This window comes from Athalia rosae, chromosome 2, assembly GCF_917208135.1.
Source record: "Athalia rosae chromosome 2, iyAthRosa1.1, whole genome shotgun sequence".
NCBI lineage: Eukaryota > Metazoa > Arthropoda > Insecta > Hymenoptera > Athaliidae > Athalia > Athalia rosae.
Window position 1 is genome coordinate 21827357 of NC_064027.1, and position 15816 is coordinate 21843172.

The following is a 15816-nucleotide window of genomic DNA, read 5'->3' on the forward strand; positions in this document are numbered from 1 at the left end:
CCTCTCACCGACCGACCGACCGACCGACCGACCGACCGACCGACCGACCGACCGAGCTACCCTCCGCCCCTTTTGCTCCAATTCCCTTCCGCCTGCAACGCTGCATCGAGTGGAGGACAACGCGCGCGCGATCGACGCCGGGATCTCATCAAACGGACGCATATCAATGAGTCGTTTCACTGGAAAACTGAATTATATAATATACCCCATTGTGTTCAACTGGATACCGTTAGGTATGCGCCGTAGGTACACATGGATACAACGCGTGTCGTACGTAGACCGAAAAAAATCAGCGCTCCAGCCGTCCGTGAAAACCGATAAACGAAGAGGGGGAAAAAAAAAAAAAAAATCACATTCTTGTTTAAACGATCGTGATACTTTTTTTCTCTCTTTTTTCTTTCTGATAGAAAATAGGCGACGGCTTCACCTGTCTCGTAACCCGTACGACGCATCTTGTACATTTATCGTTGGCCGGGTGGAAAGCTCTTCGCTCGTGAATATAGTGGAATATTTTCCGAAATACCAACTTTGACCAAACCGAGTGTACACGTGGAGAATACATAGCTATAGGCTATACATACATACATACAACACCGTACACGCCGTACCGGCTATACGATATCAGGTTGGCCGTGAAGAATCTTAACGAGCTTTTGATGGTGCTTTTCGACTTTGATGGAGGATCCTCATTTATCACGGATCTATTCACGCCTCTCATTCCCGATTAATTGTGGATATAAAGTACGAAATAGCCAGTGATTCGGTATACGTACACAGAACCGTATACGCGTAGACGTGATAGGGATATGATACATCCGAGGATTATATAACGGTGAGCAAACAGATTTTATTACAAACTATCGCAGCTACGCCTTATATATTCTTAATACAGATTTGGAGGCAAAACTATCTTTCCGTATTAAAGCTAACGTGTATTGCATACCTACGTTCTTTGATGAATCGCGGTAGTTTTGGTTATTTTGCGTACAAAAAGTGGAACTCGGGACGGCAATATCGCGGCTATATATTTAAAGCGTCGGTCGGACGGTCGTCGGGGTTCTTGCGACGGTTCTTCTTCACCGTCTGTCTGCTGTCTGGACTGCGATATAGGTTTATATACATATATATATATATATATATATACGTAATACGTGTATATGTATGTACGTACCTATCTACCTATCCCGCAAAGCAAATAATAATATAATTATTGTACGTACTTGTCGGAGTCTTGCGTGATATTAAACTCCGCCGGAGTTTATTAAGTTCTTCGCTGTACGTATTTCTACCGCCCCGTCGCGTGTATATGAGGTAAACCGCTTTTAAAAAGCTCGTACAGAATTTCCGATTCTTTTGCTATAATTGTGTCTTCTTCGCGGATCTCCCCGCAATTGTGACGAGGAGCGCGGCCGTCCCGAAAGATTTCTCATCGCTTTTATTTATAACTATAACCGGAAATTGGCGATCTTTGAAAAAGCTCGTTTTTGAAAAATTTTTCGAAACTTTCCTCGAGCAGTCTCTGGACGACGAAAGAAAAAAAAAAAAAAAGCTAAAAATCTCGACGGACTGCACGTGTGCGGCGTTGCATTTCGAAGTTTGCAGCGAAAGAAAATGGAAGAAGAAAAAACGTCCGTTTTAAACCGCCCCGGAAAAAAAAGCAAGTGACATTCCACGTGCCCGAAGTATCAGGAAATTAAATAAGTAAAGTTTCAAAGTTTTCCTCGGGATCCCCGTCGTCAAGGAGGATGGCTGATAAGAAGCGAGGAGGAAAAATGAAACTAAATACAAGAATGAGAATAAAAAAAGGATAGAGAAATGCGCGCGAGCTTTCAAAAGAGGTGGATGAAGCGTCGAAATAGGATACGGAAGGAAGAAGAGGACGGGACATCGGAAAGCGGTGAAAAACGTAAGAAGGAGAAGAAAAAAAAACAAGAAGAAGAAGAAAAATCGAAAAACGCAAAGAACAAACATCTTACAGTCAGTCAGGAGCAGCAGCGCGTCGCTCCTTCTTCTATTTCTTTTCGGAAAACCACGCTGACGGGAAGAAAGTATATAAGACAAACGTGACTTATACCGAGCTGCCATTTTGTGCTCTTTTGTGACTCGAGAAGATCTGCTGCACGCATACGTATGCACACGAACGTGAACGTGTGCGTATAACACATAGGTGTACAGTAGGGGAGGGTTGAGGAGCACGAGGCGAGTCGTTGAGTATAGCGAACTACCTCTACGTCCAAACATTTCGCTTCAGTTTGTCGTCGGCGTCGTTCGAACGGTCTGCGCCGATCCCGGTATATTCGTTGGCGTCGCTTTCGCGAATTTTTCAAACTTTCTCAAAGTATTTTTTTTTTACCTCCCCAAGCTTTTTCTTTCGCTTCTCAGTTTCTTCATTTTTACTTTACCCGGCTTCCTCAACCTCCCTCTGTACATTGGTTGTATAACGTACATACGTATAACACGTAGGTATACGTATGTACGTTAACCCAACACCGCTTACAGACTTTCCGAGTAGGTAAAAGGATATACCTGCGGCTGAATCAGGGTGAAATTGTTTGTTTGAATTTCTTCGACGTAACTTTCATCGGTGTGTAAATATTGCTAATTTTCACAACTTGATCGTAACGTGCGCTTCTGCGAAACGATCGACCGATCGTACGTTGCCCGGACAAGTTCTCGAAAGTTTTCGAATCGTCGCGAGCTCGACGTGATCGTCCGGTTTATAAAATTTATGATCCTTTCAACGGCCCTCGGACATAATTTTTTCTCGTCTACCTGAGCCTGAAATTTTCACGCTGCATCACACGTACAGTTTTTCAGAGGATATACATATAATCGGATAGGGAGAACTTTGAAAAAAAAAAAAAGAAATGAAAGTTTAGTAACCCATTCCGTACATTATACAAATCCGTACTCGTGCACAACTTCTGAATCTATATATTTACGTTCGTATATATAGTCAAGCTGGAGAAGCGTCGCCGTTTGTTCTCATGACCTATAGTAAGCCCGGCGTGACCTGATTTTTGATAAATTGCCAACTATAATATACGACGCTACAAACTAATATACAGTCCGGTGCAACGATTCGCGCGAACGGAGATGGAGCTTATTAACACTCCTTTCCATTTTCCCTTCTCCCTTTGCACTGTTTGTGGGTTGGAGGAAATGGAAATCAGGGAATTCTGAGGGACGGATTCCTTCCACCCCGTCCCCCCCCCCCCGTCCCCCGCGCCTTTTGCTGCTCCTGCTTTCGCCACTGCAACTGCAGGTCTCGGCCAATTATGCACCAGTCGATTGCAGTAAAACGAGCTAATACGTTCAACTCTGACTCCCTGGCTTCCCCTCTTCCCCCCCTGAAACCCCTTTCCCTATTCATCCCTACAGAGTCCTGGCAACCGCAGCCCGCACAGCTATATTTAGCTATCCCTCTTCAATTAACCGCGTTTCGCGGACGTCGATCGATCGTCGGACGATTTCGAGTCATCGAGAAAAAAAAAAAAAAAAAAACAATTATGAGGATGATTTTTCTAACCCAGATTCGGTATGGCGTGGCGTCGAATGGGTCGCTCGTGTAACTTTATCGTCATTCAAGGTTATTCGTTCGTTTGAATACTTACCCGCTCTTTAATTTTGAAAATTTGGAATTTATTGTTAGTATTTTATACAATTGTGCGACGCGGAGGGTACTTAATTTAAATATTGCACGAAACTGTATATAGTACGAAACGACTACTCACGATTTAAAACCACCACAAGTGGTTTTGTTATACGCGGTACATACAACACCGTATAATATATACCGTACATGTAGATGCTGACCGATGCATCTACAATCTACATATTACGGCTAACGAGCTTGAGTAGGACAAGCTGTCGCATTCATTTATGCTGGATCGATAAACGAGATTTATATTTATAGATATTTTAATACGTTCTCATTCGTCGCGTTCTCATTTAAATATATTGACAAGGATGTAGGTCGTCGAAAAATCCGAAGCGACGCGACAAAACGCTTTTTTGATAATGAAAAAATGTCAGTGATTCACAAGGGTGAGGCGCAATGGTATTACCTATCTACCTACCTCACATTCTCCGCATGAACGAGGCGTTGGTTTGGAGAAAAAAAAAAAAAAAAAACGTTTCTATTTTTCTCCAGTTAGCTCCGTCGCCACGTTCCGATCCTTCGTTTTTTTTTATTTTTTTTTTTTCTCCTCTTGTTCGTATACGGAACTTTCACGGCACTCAGGAGTAGTCGCAGATAAGCGACGACCGTGAAGTTGGTTTTTCCCGTATTTGGCGGTGAGCTGAAGTTATACATTATAAATGTACGTACGGTATACACACGCACACGGTTCGTGTATGGATGTAAATCGTAATAACCGTGCATTCCCATTTGTTTCGTAGGAGAGAAAAAAAAACAAAAGGAGCAGGTGGTTTTATAATACATGAGGAATGAGGGAAGGCTCCAAATTCAGACGGAGTGTCGGTTCTGTATGTACCCGACGCCAAAAAACTGAAGAATAAAGAAAACGAAAAAAAAAAAAAAACAAGAAAAAAAGTAGAAAATCCCAAAGTATAGGTATACGAAACTAACTTATTCCGCATCATGCCCTCAGGATAACAAATCAAAGAAAATTGAGTGTCGACGCGTGAGAATGTGAGTTCTTCAAGAAGCATATAATATGAGAAAAGAAAGGAGATGAGAAGAGAGAAATAAAGAGAAGAAATAACGCACGGCGCACCTCTGGAAGCGGCGGCGCAACAGCAGGAAGTTCGCGCCCCGGGGCAGATCGTATGTGAAAATATATATATGCGTATATGTATACCTATACGCGTGTATCCATAGGTATACGTATGCGCGAGTACGAGAAGAAAGATAGGAGCGAGTCTATTCATCTCTTTCTCGGCCGCGTCGAGGAAAGGATGATGATCCCAACAAATACCGAGATTTGGTTTATTCGAGGATGATGGATGCGCCAGAGGAGCAAAATCTGTAGCGGCAAAACTGACTATAGAACCCGATACCGTGTGTACGCCGAAGATGTGGAATCGAAATTCTTGCGTATTTTTTCTTTTTTCTTTTTTTTTTTTCTCGCAACTACTCGAATAAGAATCTCGAGAAGTTTCGCCGCGAATACAAAAAGGAAAAAAAAAAAAAACAAATTCACCTTCAATTTTCCGCATTCTTCGAAACAAGTATTCTCGGATAATCCGAGTTACTCAAAGTTTCCACGTGTATCGCATATATGTATGTGAAGGTAACGCATGTACTTGACATCGACATTTTCGTGTTCCGCGATCGTCTAGAACAAGAAGACGGAGGGCGAAGAGGGAGAAAAAATTACGATAAAAATGACACGAAATATAATTGCGTCAGTGCATCCGCGGAATCTCATTTCCGGAGTACGCAATGCCGGAATTTTTTTCTCCATCGGAAGCTCGCGGCGCGTCGTGTGATGTTCCTTTGCCTTTCGAGGTTGCAACGCGTCGTCTATCAATTGTTCTATTTTATCAACCCCGGAAACCCGGTTTAGATATGAACGGTAACCCGTGCATATAACGTTGCATTATACAGTATAGTATAACTTTGATTCTCCGTTTGACTCGCGACTCGCGGCCCCGTTATTTGACGAGAAACTATTACACGTATGTATATACATATGCATCGTGTGTACCTTCGAATAAATAAGAATACACATTTTTATAATTCGAGGATTTCTTCGTCGACTTTGATCGTGGCGAGCATCGTTCAACGCTAAAATAGACTCGAAACTTTGCTACTCCGGTTTGCGGATTCTCACGATTTCGCCGGAATAGCAAAAACCGAATGAAAAAAAGAATATGGCCTCTCCGTAAACTGCACAACAAGCCTCGGGCTATTCGGACAACTATTCCCCATATTTGGACGCGTTGTACAGGTATATACGTACATATAAGCGCATAACGTTCGCATACATCTATAAGGCGCAAGGATCGGAATTTCGAATATAACTTTATTCATAGGGATGTCTATTATGCAGATGAAATTTATGGTGGGGATCACGATGGGCATCCCTTAGGACAAACGGTCGAAATATTCTAAGCGTCGCGCGCGGGATGAGAAGTATTGTATATAGAGAGATAATATAAGGCTATACGTGTATATAGATCTTGTTCTCGCTTGTTTAGCCCCCGGCGATCTTGAATTAGTATAATGGGATCAGGCTCCGCGTTATATTATAAGTCAACTTTAAGTGGGTATGACGGACGCTTTAAAATTTATGCTTTCCAAACCCCGCGGGCCGCGGCTCAACGACGAAAATCATCCATTGTTAAGAATAAAATTTATACCCCGCGTTCAGCTATACGTACGTATGTATACGTAATTGTATATATACGTATATAAGATACGTATAACGAGAGTCAGAAATTTGCGCGGCGGAAAAAAATAGCCGAGAGATAAGGGTATTTCGTCGAGTTTCAAGGACGATCGTCCCTTCTCCCTTCTCCCTTTTTCCTACCTTCGCTCGATGAAAATAAATATTGACAAATTTGACGACGACTCACCCTCGTGAAGTTTTTCCAAAGTTCCCTCGGCAGCTGACGCACTTGTGATGAGAAAAACCAGCCATAATAGACAAAGGGTTTTCCTGGAGGTCTCGATTCTTGATGTATCCATTTCGTCGACACTTTCCAACTGCAAATAGAACGGAGAGATGAACATTTTTCAAATGATGTATACATACCTACTATCCGTTTACGGCAAGAATTACGCGCGAAAATTATTCGCAACGTATTTAATGTACCGTATTTAGTATGCACTTCGCGAAGTGCATATCGTGTACCTATCGGAAATAGATTATAAAACAGCAGATAAGGTATATAGGTATATATATGCAACGTGTAAATGTATAGGTATGTGCCTTATGTGTATATGCATGAATACACGACGTTTTCATTCAACGAAAAAACATTCCGCACGCTTCGTTCGAACCCGTTTCCGTTCTCGTTGATATGCAGAATGAGTGGAAAGAAAAAGAACAGAAAGCTCTGAAAGAAAATAGCGATACATACAAATTTTGGTGTTTCAAGATTTTGCAAAAATTCGAGAATTATCTCTTTAACTTTTGTAGACCGAAAATTTAGTTTTTCGGGTTAGAACGCAACGTAACTTTTGAAAATCTCTCATTTGAGGGTGAGAAAAAAAAAAAAAAATACAGAGACACAGAAAACGAATGACAAATGGCGGAGGCGTTGAGTCTTCGGGTCTACTATAGTAGGTCGGGGTAGGTGTACGGGCGGTAATATTTGATACGGTTATTTGCACCGTTGGCTACAGCAAATATGTTTTCCACCCATAGTTGACAACACATCTCGTTCGGTATCACCGTTGGTTATATATACATGCGAAAGTTCGGAAAGCGGCGAGGGGCAGAGAAAACTTTTGCGAGAGTATCAATAACGACTATCGGACGAAAAGAAATAGAAATAAAAGAAGTGAGAAAGAGAGAGAGAGAGAGAGGGGGGAAAAAGGTTGATTTTTCGGGGTATGGGAATTATATGAGATTCCGAGGAATTCCTACGGCCGTTCCTTGTACATAACCAGATATATATATGTATTATCCTAACTCGCATCGCAAAAACCGTCGGTGAAGTCGATGATCAAACTTTTACCCTCTGCCCACGGTACGGGGTGGGTGGGGGGGGAGAAACTGGGCCCCGCTAAAGTCTCTCCGAAACAAAATAATGAATGATCCTAATAGGCCGATCACAGATCGTGCCAAAAGTTTCGGCAGAAATAAGAGAGAAAAAAAAAAAAAAAGAAAAAGAAGAAGAAGAAGAAATATACGGATAAATATTACAGACAGTGACACATGACTCGAACACTTCGTTCATCGCTCAAAAATATCCGGAAACAGTCACCGTTGGCAACTTCGCAATTATTTCGGACTTTGGGTCTCACGTTTTCCGATTCAACTTCAAGTTTCATAATGTGCAGTAACAACCTTCCTAAGCTTCGATGCTGTCCAGTAATTTTTAAAGATCGTTATTTTCCAACTCCTCAAAGAACTCCGACGAACATTCGATTGCTCGAAAGATTCGGTAGCTTTCTGCAAACTCAAAAATTACAAAATTTTGGTGTAAATCCAAAAATTCGGAGTCATGTTAGCCGGTAGTATTCACGTCGCATTATCGGATGAAACAAAAGCTCTTCCAAAAAGGAGAATCTAGATGTATAGGACATTGACGTCACCCGGAGCTTTTGAAGATACGCAAAGTAAAGAATCGGAAGAAACAAGAAACGTCGGAAAAAAAAAAAAAAACAAAAAAAAAACGAGAAAAGAGTCGAAGGTAAGACGAGGAACGTGTCGGGCAATAAAAATGAGGGGCGCGGAAGGGACGAGAACAAGACTTACTTTGGTGCATGGTAGTACTTCACGGAAGGGGCAATGCCGGCGGAGGGGTATAAAGGAGGTGAGTTGAAAACAAAGAAACCTTTAATCTCGGTCTTGGAACGCAGAGAGGCGAGGCGAGGGGACGGTGGAAGTAGCTGGAGCGTCGAAGTATGTCCTGCACTGAGAAAGTTTTGAACGAGATAAATGATCACTTGCGATTCTCTCGAGCAGAAGTTAGTGGCTCGCCTTCGCGGGCCAGTCATATCCGGTCCCAAGAGATGAACTTTCAGGGAAGATCTTCTCCGGGCACAAAGAGAGAACGGCGCAAAAAATACACGAGTATATGGTAGTGTATAACGTGTACACGTAATATGTTCGCGACAAAAAAAAAAAAAAAAAAGAAAACGAAAAGAAATTGAACAAAAATGACGCTTCGATACACGCGAATACCGAGCACTGAGGATTACTCGATTCGTCGATGGTGCGGATCGATTTGAAAATATTCTAGTTTTGAAGAAATGAAAAACGGTCGTTTCGTTCACGTTGAAAAAAAAAAAGAAAAAGAAAATGCACTCAGTTATCGGATGTAACTCTATTAGCTGATGGATAATGACAAGGTGAATATAAAGGGCATACAGAAAAGGCTGATAAGATCAAGTCGCGGATTAATTATTGGAAATCGGAACGGTCGAGAGATGTGCAGCCAGATTTCTATCCGCGTACCGTACACGGTATAAGTTGAAATTGGTTTCACAGGGAAGACAGAAGATGTCGGCTATTAGTCTCGAGGTGGAGCAACCGGTTCCTGCCTTCTTCGTTTCATGATTCTATAGAATCTAACGATTTCTTTTCAATTTTTTCGTCAAGATATACCGGCTGATTTTACAATGCAAACGAAAGATGAACGCATTCGATCATAATTTTGTTCAAACGAGAAAATTTTCATGCAGGTTATTCGAAGTTTTCGAAAGCCTTAAAAAAGTCGGTTTTTTGGAGGTAAACTTTCGTCAATGGTTCCGGTGGTTCGGGTGAGGTCAAGAGATTACGCAGCCGAGTACGACGACGCGTGGTAGCGGACAACAATTACCGTTGAATCATCGACTGCATTTCTAACCAGATCTCGTCGCGGTGCTTTCCTCAATCAGAGCATCTATCGGATCGGGCATAATCGGAAACTTGTGTCTAGATTGGATGGGCTATTCTCCCGTACGATTACACACCGTTGGATCCCCGATGGCGCCGGTGATTTGCACACGCGGTTCTCTCGAGTTCAAAGCCACATCGGGATCGCGTCGAGGATTTAGCTACTTGGGTTTAACTACAGAGCGAGCTCGATATTCCTATCTATTTCAAGAGGTATTCAACGACGTGGTGGGAAATCCGCTCGCTATACGTATCACCGAAATCGGAACGTCGCTTAATCAATCCCGACCAAAACTGACCCGACGTCGGTACGCGACCGCGATCGTCCAAAAAAAAAACGAGCAACATTTTTTCGCCGAGTCTCGCCGGCGGGGGAGGTAGGGGAGAAAATACTCGGCCACGACGAAAGCAAGCCGCCTCTGACGGATCGACGCGAATCTGTAGGTTGAAGTCCGCGATAATCTGGGCTTAATCCGCCCTGAACTGAGGGCGTATTAGCGGCTTCCTTGCTCCTGATCCCCCCCGGTCCTTTTAGGTGCTTGCAGACTGAGAAATTGGCGAAGGACGAGCGACTCTCGGTTCGTTAATTGGACCGCTGAAGCATGCGGCGTGCAGCATAGAGGTCCGTCGGATTCGTAGTTCCGCAGTTGGGTATCCGGCTCCGGGTAAAACATTACCGGAAAATCCACCGCCGCTGTCAATTCCTACAGAAATTAGATTCCCTTGTTCGAACAACGTCGAATTCAATCGCCCGGGAACACGACGAGGGCGGACCGATGATATTTTTTCAAACAATCCGTTGGAAATAGAAATGAAAATCGCCAGCTTATTTACTCGCATTCGACCGTTCGGCGATCCTCTCGTGTTTCGCAGTGCCGCGCGCGGCTCGACCACTCGTAACTTTCGGTATAAAAATACCGTGTAAGAGCCTCTAGTTTTCCTCGAGTGTGCTTCAGTCTGCGGTGGACAAGATCAATATTTATGCTCTTCGAGGGCCGTATAGACGTTCCGAGATTTTCTTGGCATCAAAAATTTTTCGATAATCCGATCTGTTTCTTCGAGCGTTCGAAAAGCTCGACGCGACATTTTTTTTCTTCTTACTTACACCCGCAAAATTTTCGGAGGTGGCGAACCTCGCGCGGTCGTCAAAGCGTAACGCGCGTCCTTGTAGTCGGCGTCCTTTCGAAGCACGCGACGTTTAAATTAAGTGGAAAGGAGTTTGATAGAAATTAGTTATTTCGTCGTCATCGTCGGTACGTGTACGTACGTCTACGTTTAGGTATACGACATCCCCTTAGGTGCCGAGTATAAAGCACGGTTTCCTTTGATCAAGAACCGGGAAAAGCTAGGTCGTCCAAAGTGACTGAATTTCGCGCGAACACCGTCGCGGTATAAGGTGGTACACAAGTGCCTGTACTCGACTACGAACGAACACGTACGGGGTACGCTCGTACATACGTACGCCAAACTGTAGTCAAGGTTTTTCCCTATTTATTTTTTCCTCGGGAGCTTTTCCCATTCCGGACCGCGTCGCACCGGCTAAAGCAACAATGCAATTGATGCAGCTGCAAGCTCCGACCACCGCCCCGTCCCCCCTCCTCACCCCCCTCCTCCAATTTTTCTCAAAGCTTTCCTCTACTTTGGCCAGCCCTTTGTCGCGGATAAAAAAAAAGGGCGAGGATATTTTCCAAGGGTAGATTATGCGGTGGCTCGCTTACACTTCCCTTACAGTTCCCTTCTCCTACCGATGGACGACCGAGCGTCCGAAGGTTCCGAACTGCAGCTTCTCGTCGAAGGTTCGAATGGATTCGTGACGGTTCGGGGGAGCGCACAACCGGAGTCAACTTTTTCCACTCCTCTCGCGGGCTCGCGACTCGGGGAGGAAAAGGCTCAGCTGGGTCACCGTGCGGCGCCGCTTCCTATTTTCTCGCAGACCGATCAGGCTCTTATCCTCCGCGGGACTCTTTGAAGTTTTCTAAAAGCTACGGGACCGGTTGAAGTCGAGGCGTGTTTGGAGAAAAAAAAAAAAAAACCGGCAGCCTGCCGCGCGGCGACCGTGAGCGATCTCGGAATACGCGGGACGAAGGTCGAAAGACAAGGGGACCGACGTTCGACGCGATCCTTTTTCCGCCACGAATTAGATTCGGGAATCACGTGAGGAACGGGGAAAACCGATTCGCGAGCTCTCGACGATACAACTGTGAGGTATGAAAAGACGAGAGATACGGCTTCGAATTAACGATGGGCTCAAAGTCCCCGAGTTCTCGATGAAATCACGAGCGCCGGTGATTCCGAGGGATGGCGGGGGACTCTTCGGAATTACCTACACCCGCCGCGAACTTGTGACGTAATGGTAGCAGGTAGCGGGAAATACACGGGCTGATAGTGTAATTCAGTTAGAGCATAGTCCGTATATTATGGACGTTGTGTATGTATAAGGTATGTATACGATACATATGTGCATAGATATCACGTATGTACTTCCAGGTTAGTTAGTTGGTTAGAGACATGAAGCTGCTCGTAGCCGCGCTACGCGAAGGAGTAACATCGAACCGGGAGAACACTCTGGGTTTTGGTTTGGTCGACACGTCTAGTCGTCTCTTCCTCCACTTGTCCATTATCGCTAAAAGCCCAGCGGTTTTGATTATCAGGGCGCCACTTAAAACTAAAACACTCCCTTCAACCTCCCGCCACCCGCCACCTCCCCCCCTCCCCCCCCTCGGACTCCGCTCGATTTTTGATTTTTCATTCGAAACGACGCGTCGGTGCTTTCGAAACGTTCGTAACGCGTTTACGCGGAGGTTCTGTATCCCGGTTTTTTTTTATAATTTTCATCGATTTTCTTTCGATTTTCAAATTTCAACGCCGACGTATACATATATACAACAACGACCGCCGCGTGCGCGCGTTTGAAATTTTTTCTCTCCTCGAGCCTCGGCGTTGCGGGGGTGTAATTAACGTTCAAACGTGGCGGCGTTGTACACAGCGGGTAGCGGTATCGTCGAGGCACTGCAGCAGTGAAGAGGGAGGTGGGAGGTGGGAGGTGGGAGGTGGGAGAGGGAGAGGGAGAGGGCCGGTAATTTAATTAGACCTCGACTAATGTAGATTCTTGTTAATCATAATCAGGGAGTCTTTATTGCGCTATTCGTCGGACCCCGAGAGCTAGGGCTTATGGAGAAGGACCTTTCCATTAGTCCAGTGGGTTTGTTGGCAGCGTCAGGGGTTACGTATAAAGCACTCGAAATTCTCGAGCTCCGCGGAATATCATACATCCAGAGCGCGCGGCTATAGCTGGAATATTGAATGCTTGCCAAGTTTTTAATTATCGCATCCAAATATTATTTACCGCTACACCGAAATAGCTGAGAAAAAAAGAAAAAAAAAAGCTTTAAGGGAAATAGTTTTCATCCTCCTGATTTTGATACACCGGGTCCGTAAATTTTCTCCTTATTATCGGAGGCTGATGAAATTTTCCGGGGTTCCGAGGTAAGCGAAGCGGCCGAAGGGTAGGGTAATTCGGTTGTTTTAATCGCGCGCGAGGGGTTTTCTGGTAGATCGTGAAAAGCGTTTAATATATAAAACCTTTCTGCCGTTGGGTACAGTTGGAATAAAATGTATAAAGATGAAAATACGGTGCGGCGTGGGTTTTGGATACGTATTAGTGGTAATCCGGTGGATTTCGGATGATGGCATGAAGTTAAATCTGCATAAACTAAAACTGAGCTTACCGGTCTTCTTTGTTTCTCGCCGGCGGATACGTGAGCGGTAAATTTCAACGACTCGATTAAAACGCCAGGTATGGATAGACCGTGATAATGAAAAAAACGGTACGGAAAAAAGCAAGGGAAAAACGGAGCTCCGACGTAGAAGTAATTAAGTGCGGAACTCGAATCGAAGCAACAAAAACATCGAAATAAAAGAAGAAGAAGAAGAAAACACAAAAAAAAAAAAAAAAAAAAGAGAGAAAGAGAAAAAAATATTCAAATGTAATCTAAAATTATCAACATTCCTCCAACGTGGATTATAAATCTCTTCATATTCGAGATTTACTTGCGATATTTCAGTCCACTCTTCTCCGGGGTACCCGGCACGAGCTACTTTGAAGCTAATCCCAGATTTCTCCTTCTTTTATTTCCCCTTCATTTTTATTTTATTTTCATAAAGTTGATTGCATTGGGAATATAATTTGATTGCCTCTGAGCACTTCATTCCAACCTATATATGTATGATACATTTATGAAGAGTTGTACGGCTATACCGATTCGACTCGATGAAAAATGTTATTGGCTATTTTCATTCCCTCCACAATCATTCGTATCGATAACTTTTTATTTTCCGTACGAGATCCCTCTTCGCTACAAAGGAAATCAAGTAACGAAAAAATTCATCGATACACAGATACACCTAAGCAAACAAGAATCGGATGAGTATTAACACGATTTCGATGGCGATGGGGAGAGGAACTCTCCAGATTCCAACCGGGAATCATATGAGGGATGCTTTTGTTTGTTGCTCAGTTGCGAGCTTTCGATCCCTGATTCTTTTTCAGCACTTAGTTGTTTCTCCGTTTCTCATCTCCTTAAAGTTCTTTTTCTACTTGGTTAGTTTTTTTTTTTTCTCCGTATACCGCAGCCCCGGTTCTTTCAATCGCCTTTTTTGGGAAGCTTTGTGCTTCTGGGCTTTTCTCAGACCATTCACGCCCACGATATCTTTCTCTCCAAGCTCGATCCATCTGTGTTCCTCCAGACTATTCGTTAGCCCGGGAATAAAGCTCCCAACTTTCGAACCTCACCGTTTCCCAAAGATATCAAAGCTCCTCACTGCGAAAGCTCTTTATCCAAAAACATCACGGCTCAGCCCGCTCAGTCGATGAGACGATTCGGTAACTGAATGTAATTATCAATTGATTCGAACGGGGGAAAAAATTGAAGCGACAATATTTTCGATAATCCGCAAGCTCGACGAAACGCTGTACAAAAATCACCCCTTAACGCCCGAATAAAAACTGAACGCACGAGGATAAATGATTGTGCAAATTTTGAATTGAACTCTCCGCTAAAATTGCTCGTCCATTTTCGAGTATTTTCCGCGAACAGTTGATTCGAGCACGGCAAAAAAGGAACCACGTAAAAAAGTAATCACCGCGGACAATCCGGTTCTGGTAAAATCTTGTCTCGGCTAAAAGTGCGTATCAAATATCGTCTATAAATCTTCACACACACACACACACACACTTATATGATATACACGTGTACGGCAGACATACGGTGTCGTTTGTCTCAATTTTACCATCACCGTAATTCGTTAATGACGCTGTAAACGATCCAACGCTAAACCGGCACCGTGTAATATGGTTTCATTTTCTTATTTACCGTCATCGTATATATCAGCTGTACGTTATATACCCGGAAAATTTTACTCGTGCCATTGAGGCGGTAAACTGTCCCATTAAAATTTCCACCATAATATTTCTACTCCGAATATATTTCTCCCCACCATAAATTATTTTTCAAAGCAGAAAAAAAAAAAGAAAAAAAGGAGGAGAAATTATCGACTTCTGCGTAACACGCCCTTCGTCTCCTTTTTCTTTTTTTTTTTTCAAACTTTCATCGCACCATTTTGTTGGCAGTATTCCGTCTGGAATTTCCCTTTTGGGAAAGCGAATAATATCCTATGACTCATTCTCCGCTCTATTATTCCATCGTTATACCGTCTGACCTCAGTTTAATCCCGAAGTGCCCGTTTCTACCCTGCTGTAATTTGTTTCCTAGCGCCAACACCGAAACTTTGACATCAACTTGCGCCGCGTAACACGAACGTCCGTTCATCCCCCCGTACGGTTAACGCTCTATTTTTACCCTCTTTCTCCCTACGATGAAAGGATGAACGCGAGAGGCGCGCGGAGTAGAGCTCCGATCATAAAATAATTTTCGATTAGTCAAACGGAGGGTCCGAATACATCAGTTGAACTATTTTACGCGCGACGAATTTACAAACGTTTTAGCTAATTGGAACCATTCGTTAATTCGTTGTGGATGAAAAATTTAATCGCGATATCGACGCCTAACGTTCGAATCGGCCGTTCTTTCTGGTTTTGTTTTTGGTTATCCGTCTATTTATTTCTGTCATTTTTCCAAAGTAATCGATAGCTACGGATTCAGCTGAAGAGTCGCGGTTTTCCGCGATATTGATATTGATTTTAACGTTTACATTACCTCGTCACTTTTTTTTTTTTTCTGCTCGTGCACGCGCGTTGCGTCGCGATAGGGAAACCTGCTAATTCCCAGATGCGAATATCCAC

At 43.6% G+C, this 15816-nt stretch overlaps 1 protein-coding gene across 3 annotated transcripts in view; it reads right to left on the minus strand.

Annotated features, from left to right (window-relative positions):
* Positions 1 to 15816, minus strand: part of LOC105689477 (semaphorin-2A) — a 232362-nt gene that overhangs the window by 98823 nt on the left and 117723 nt on the right. For all 3 annotated transcript variants that reach the window (XR_007277198.1, XM_048651054.1, XM_048651053.1), the window contains one exon: positions 6544 to 6673. Coding sequence is in view for 2 of the 3 variants with exons in the window: in XM_048651054.1 (XP_048507011.1) it covers positions 6544 to 6673 (130 nt within the window). In the remaining variant the exon portion in view is untranslated. The remainder of the gene's footprint in view (positions 1 to 6543; positions 6674 to 15816) is intronic.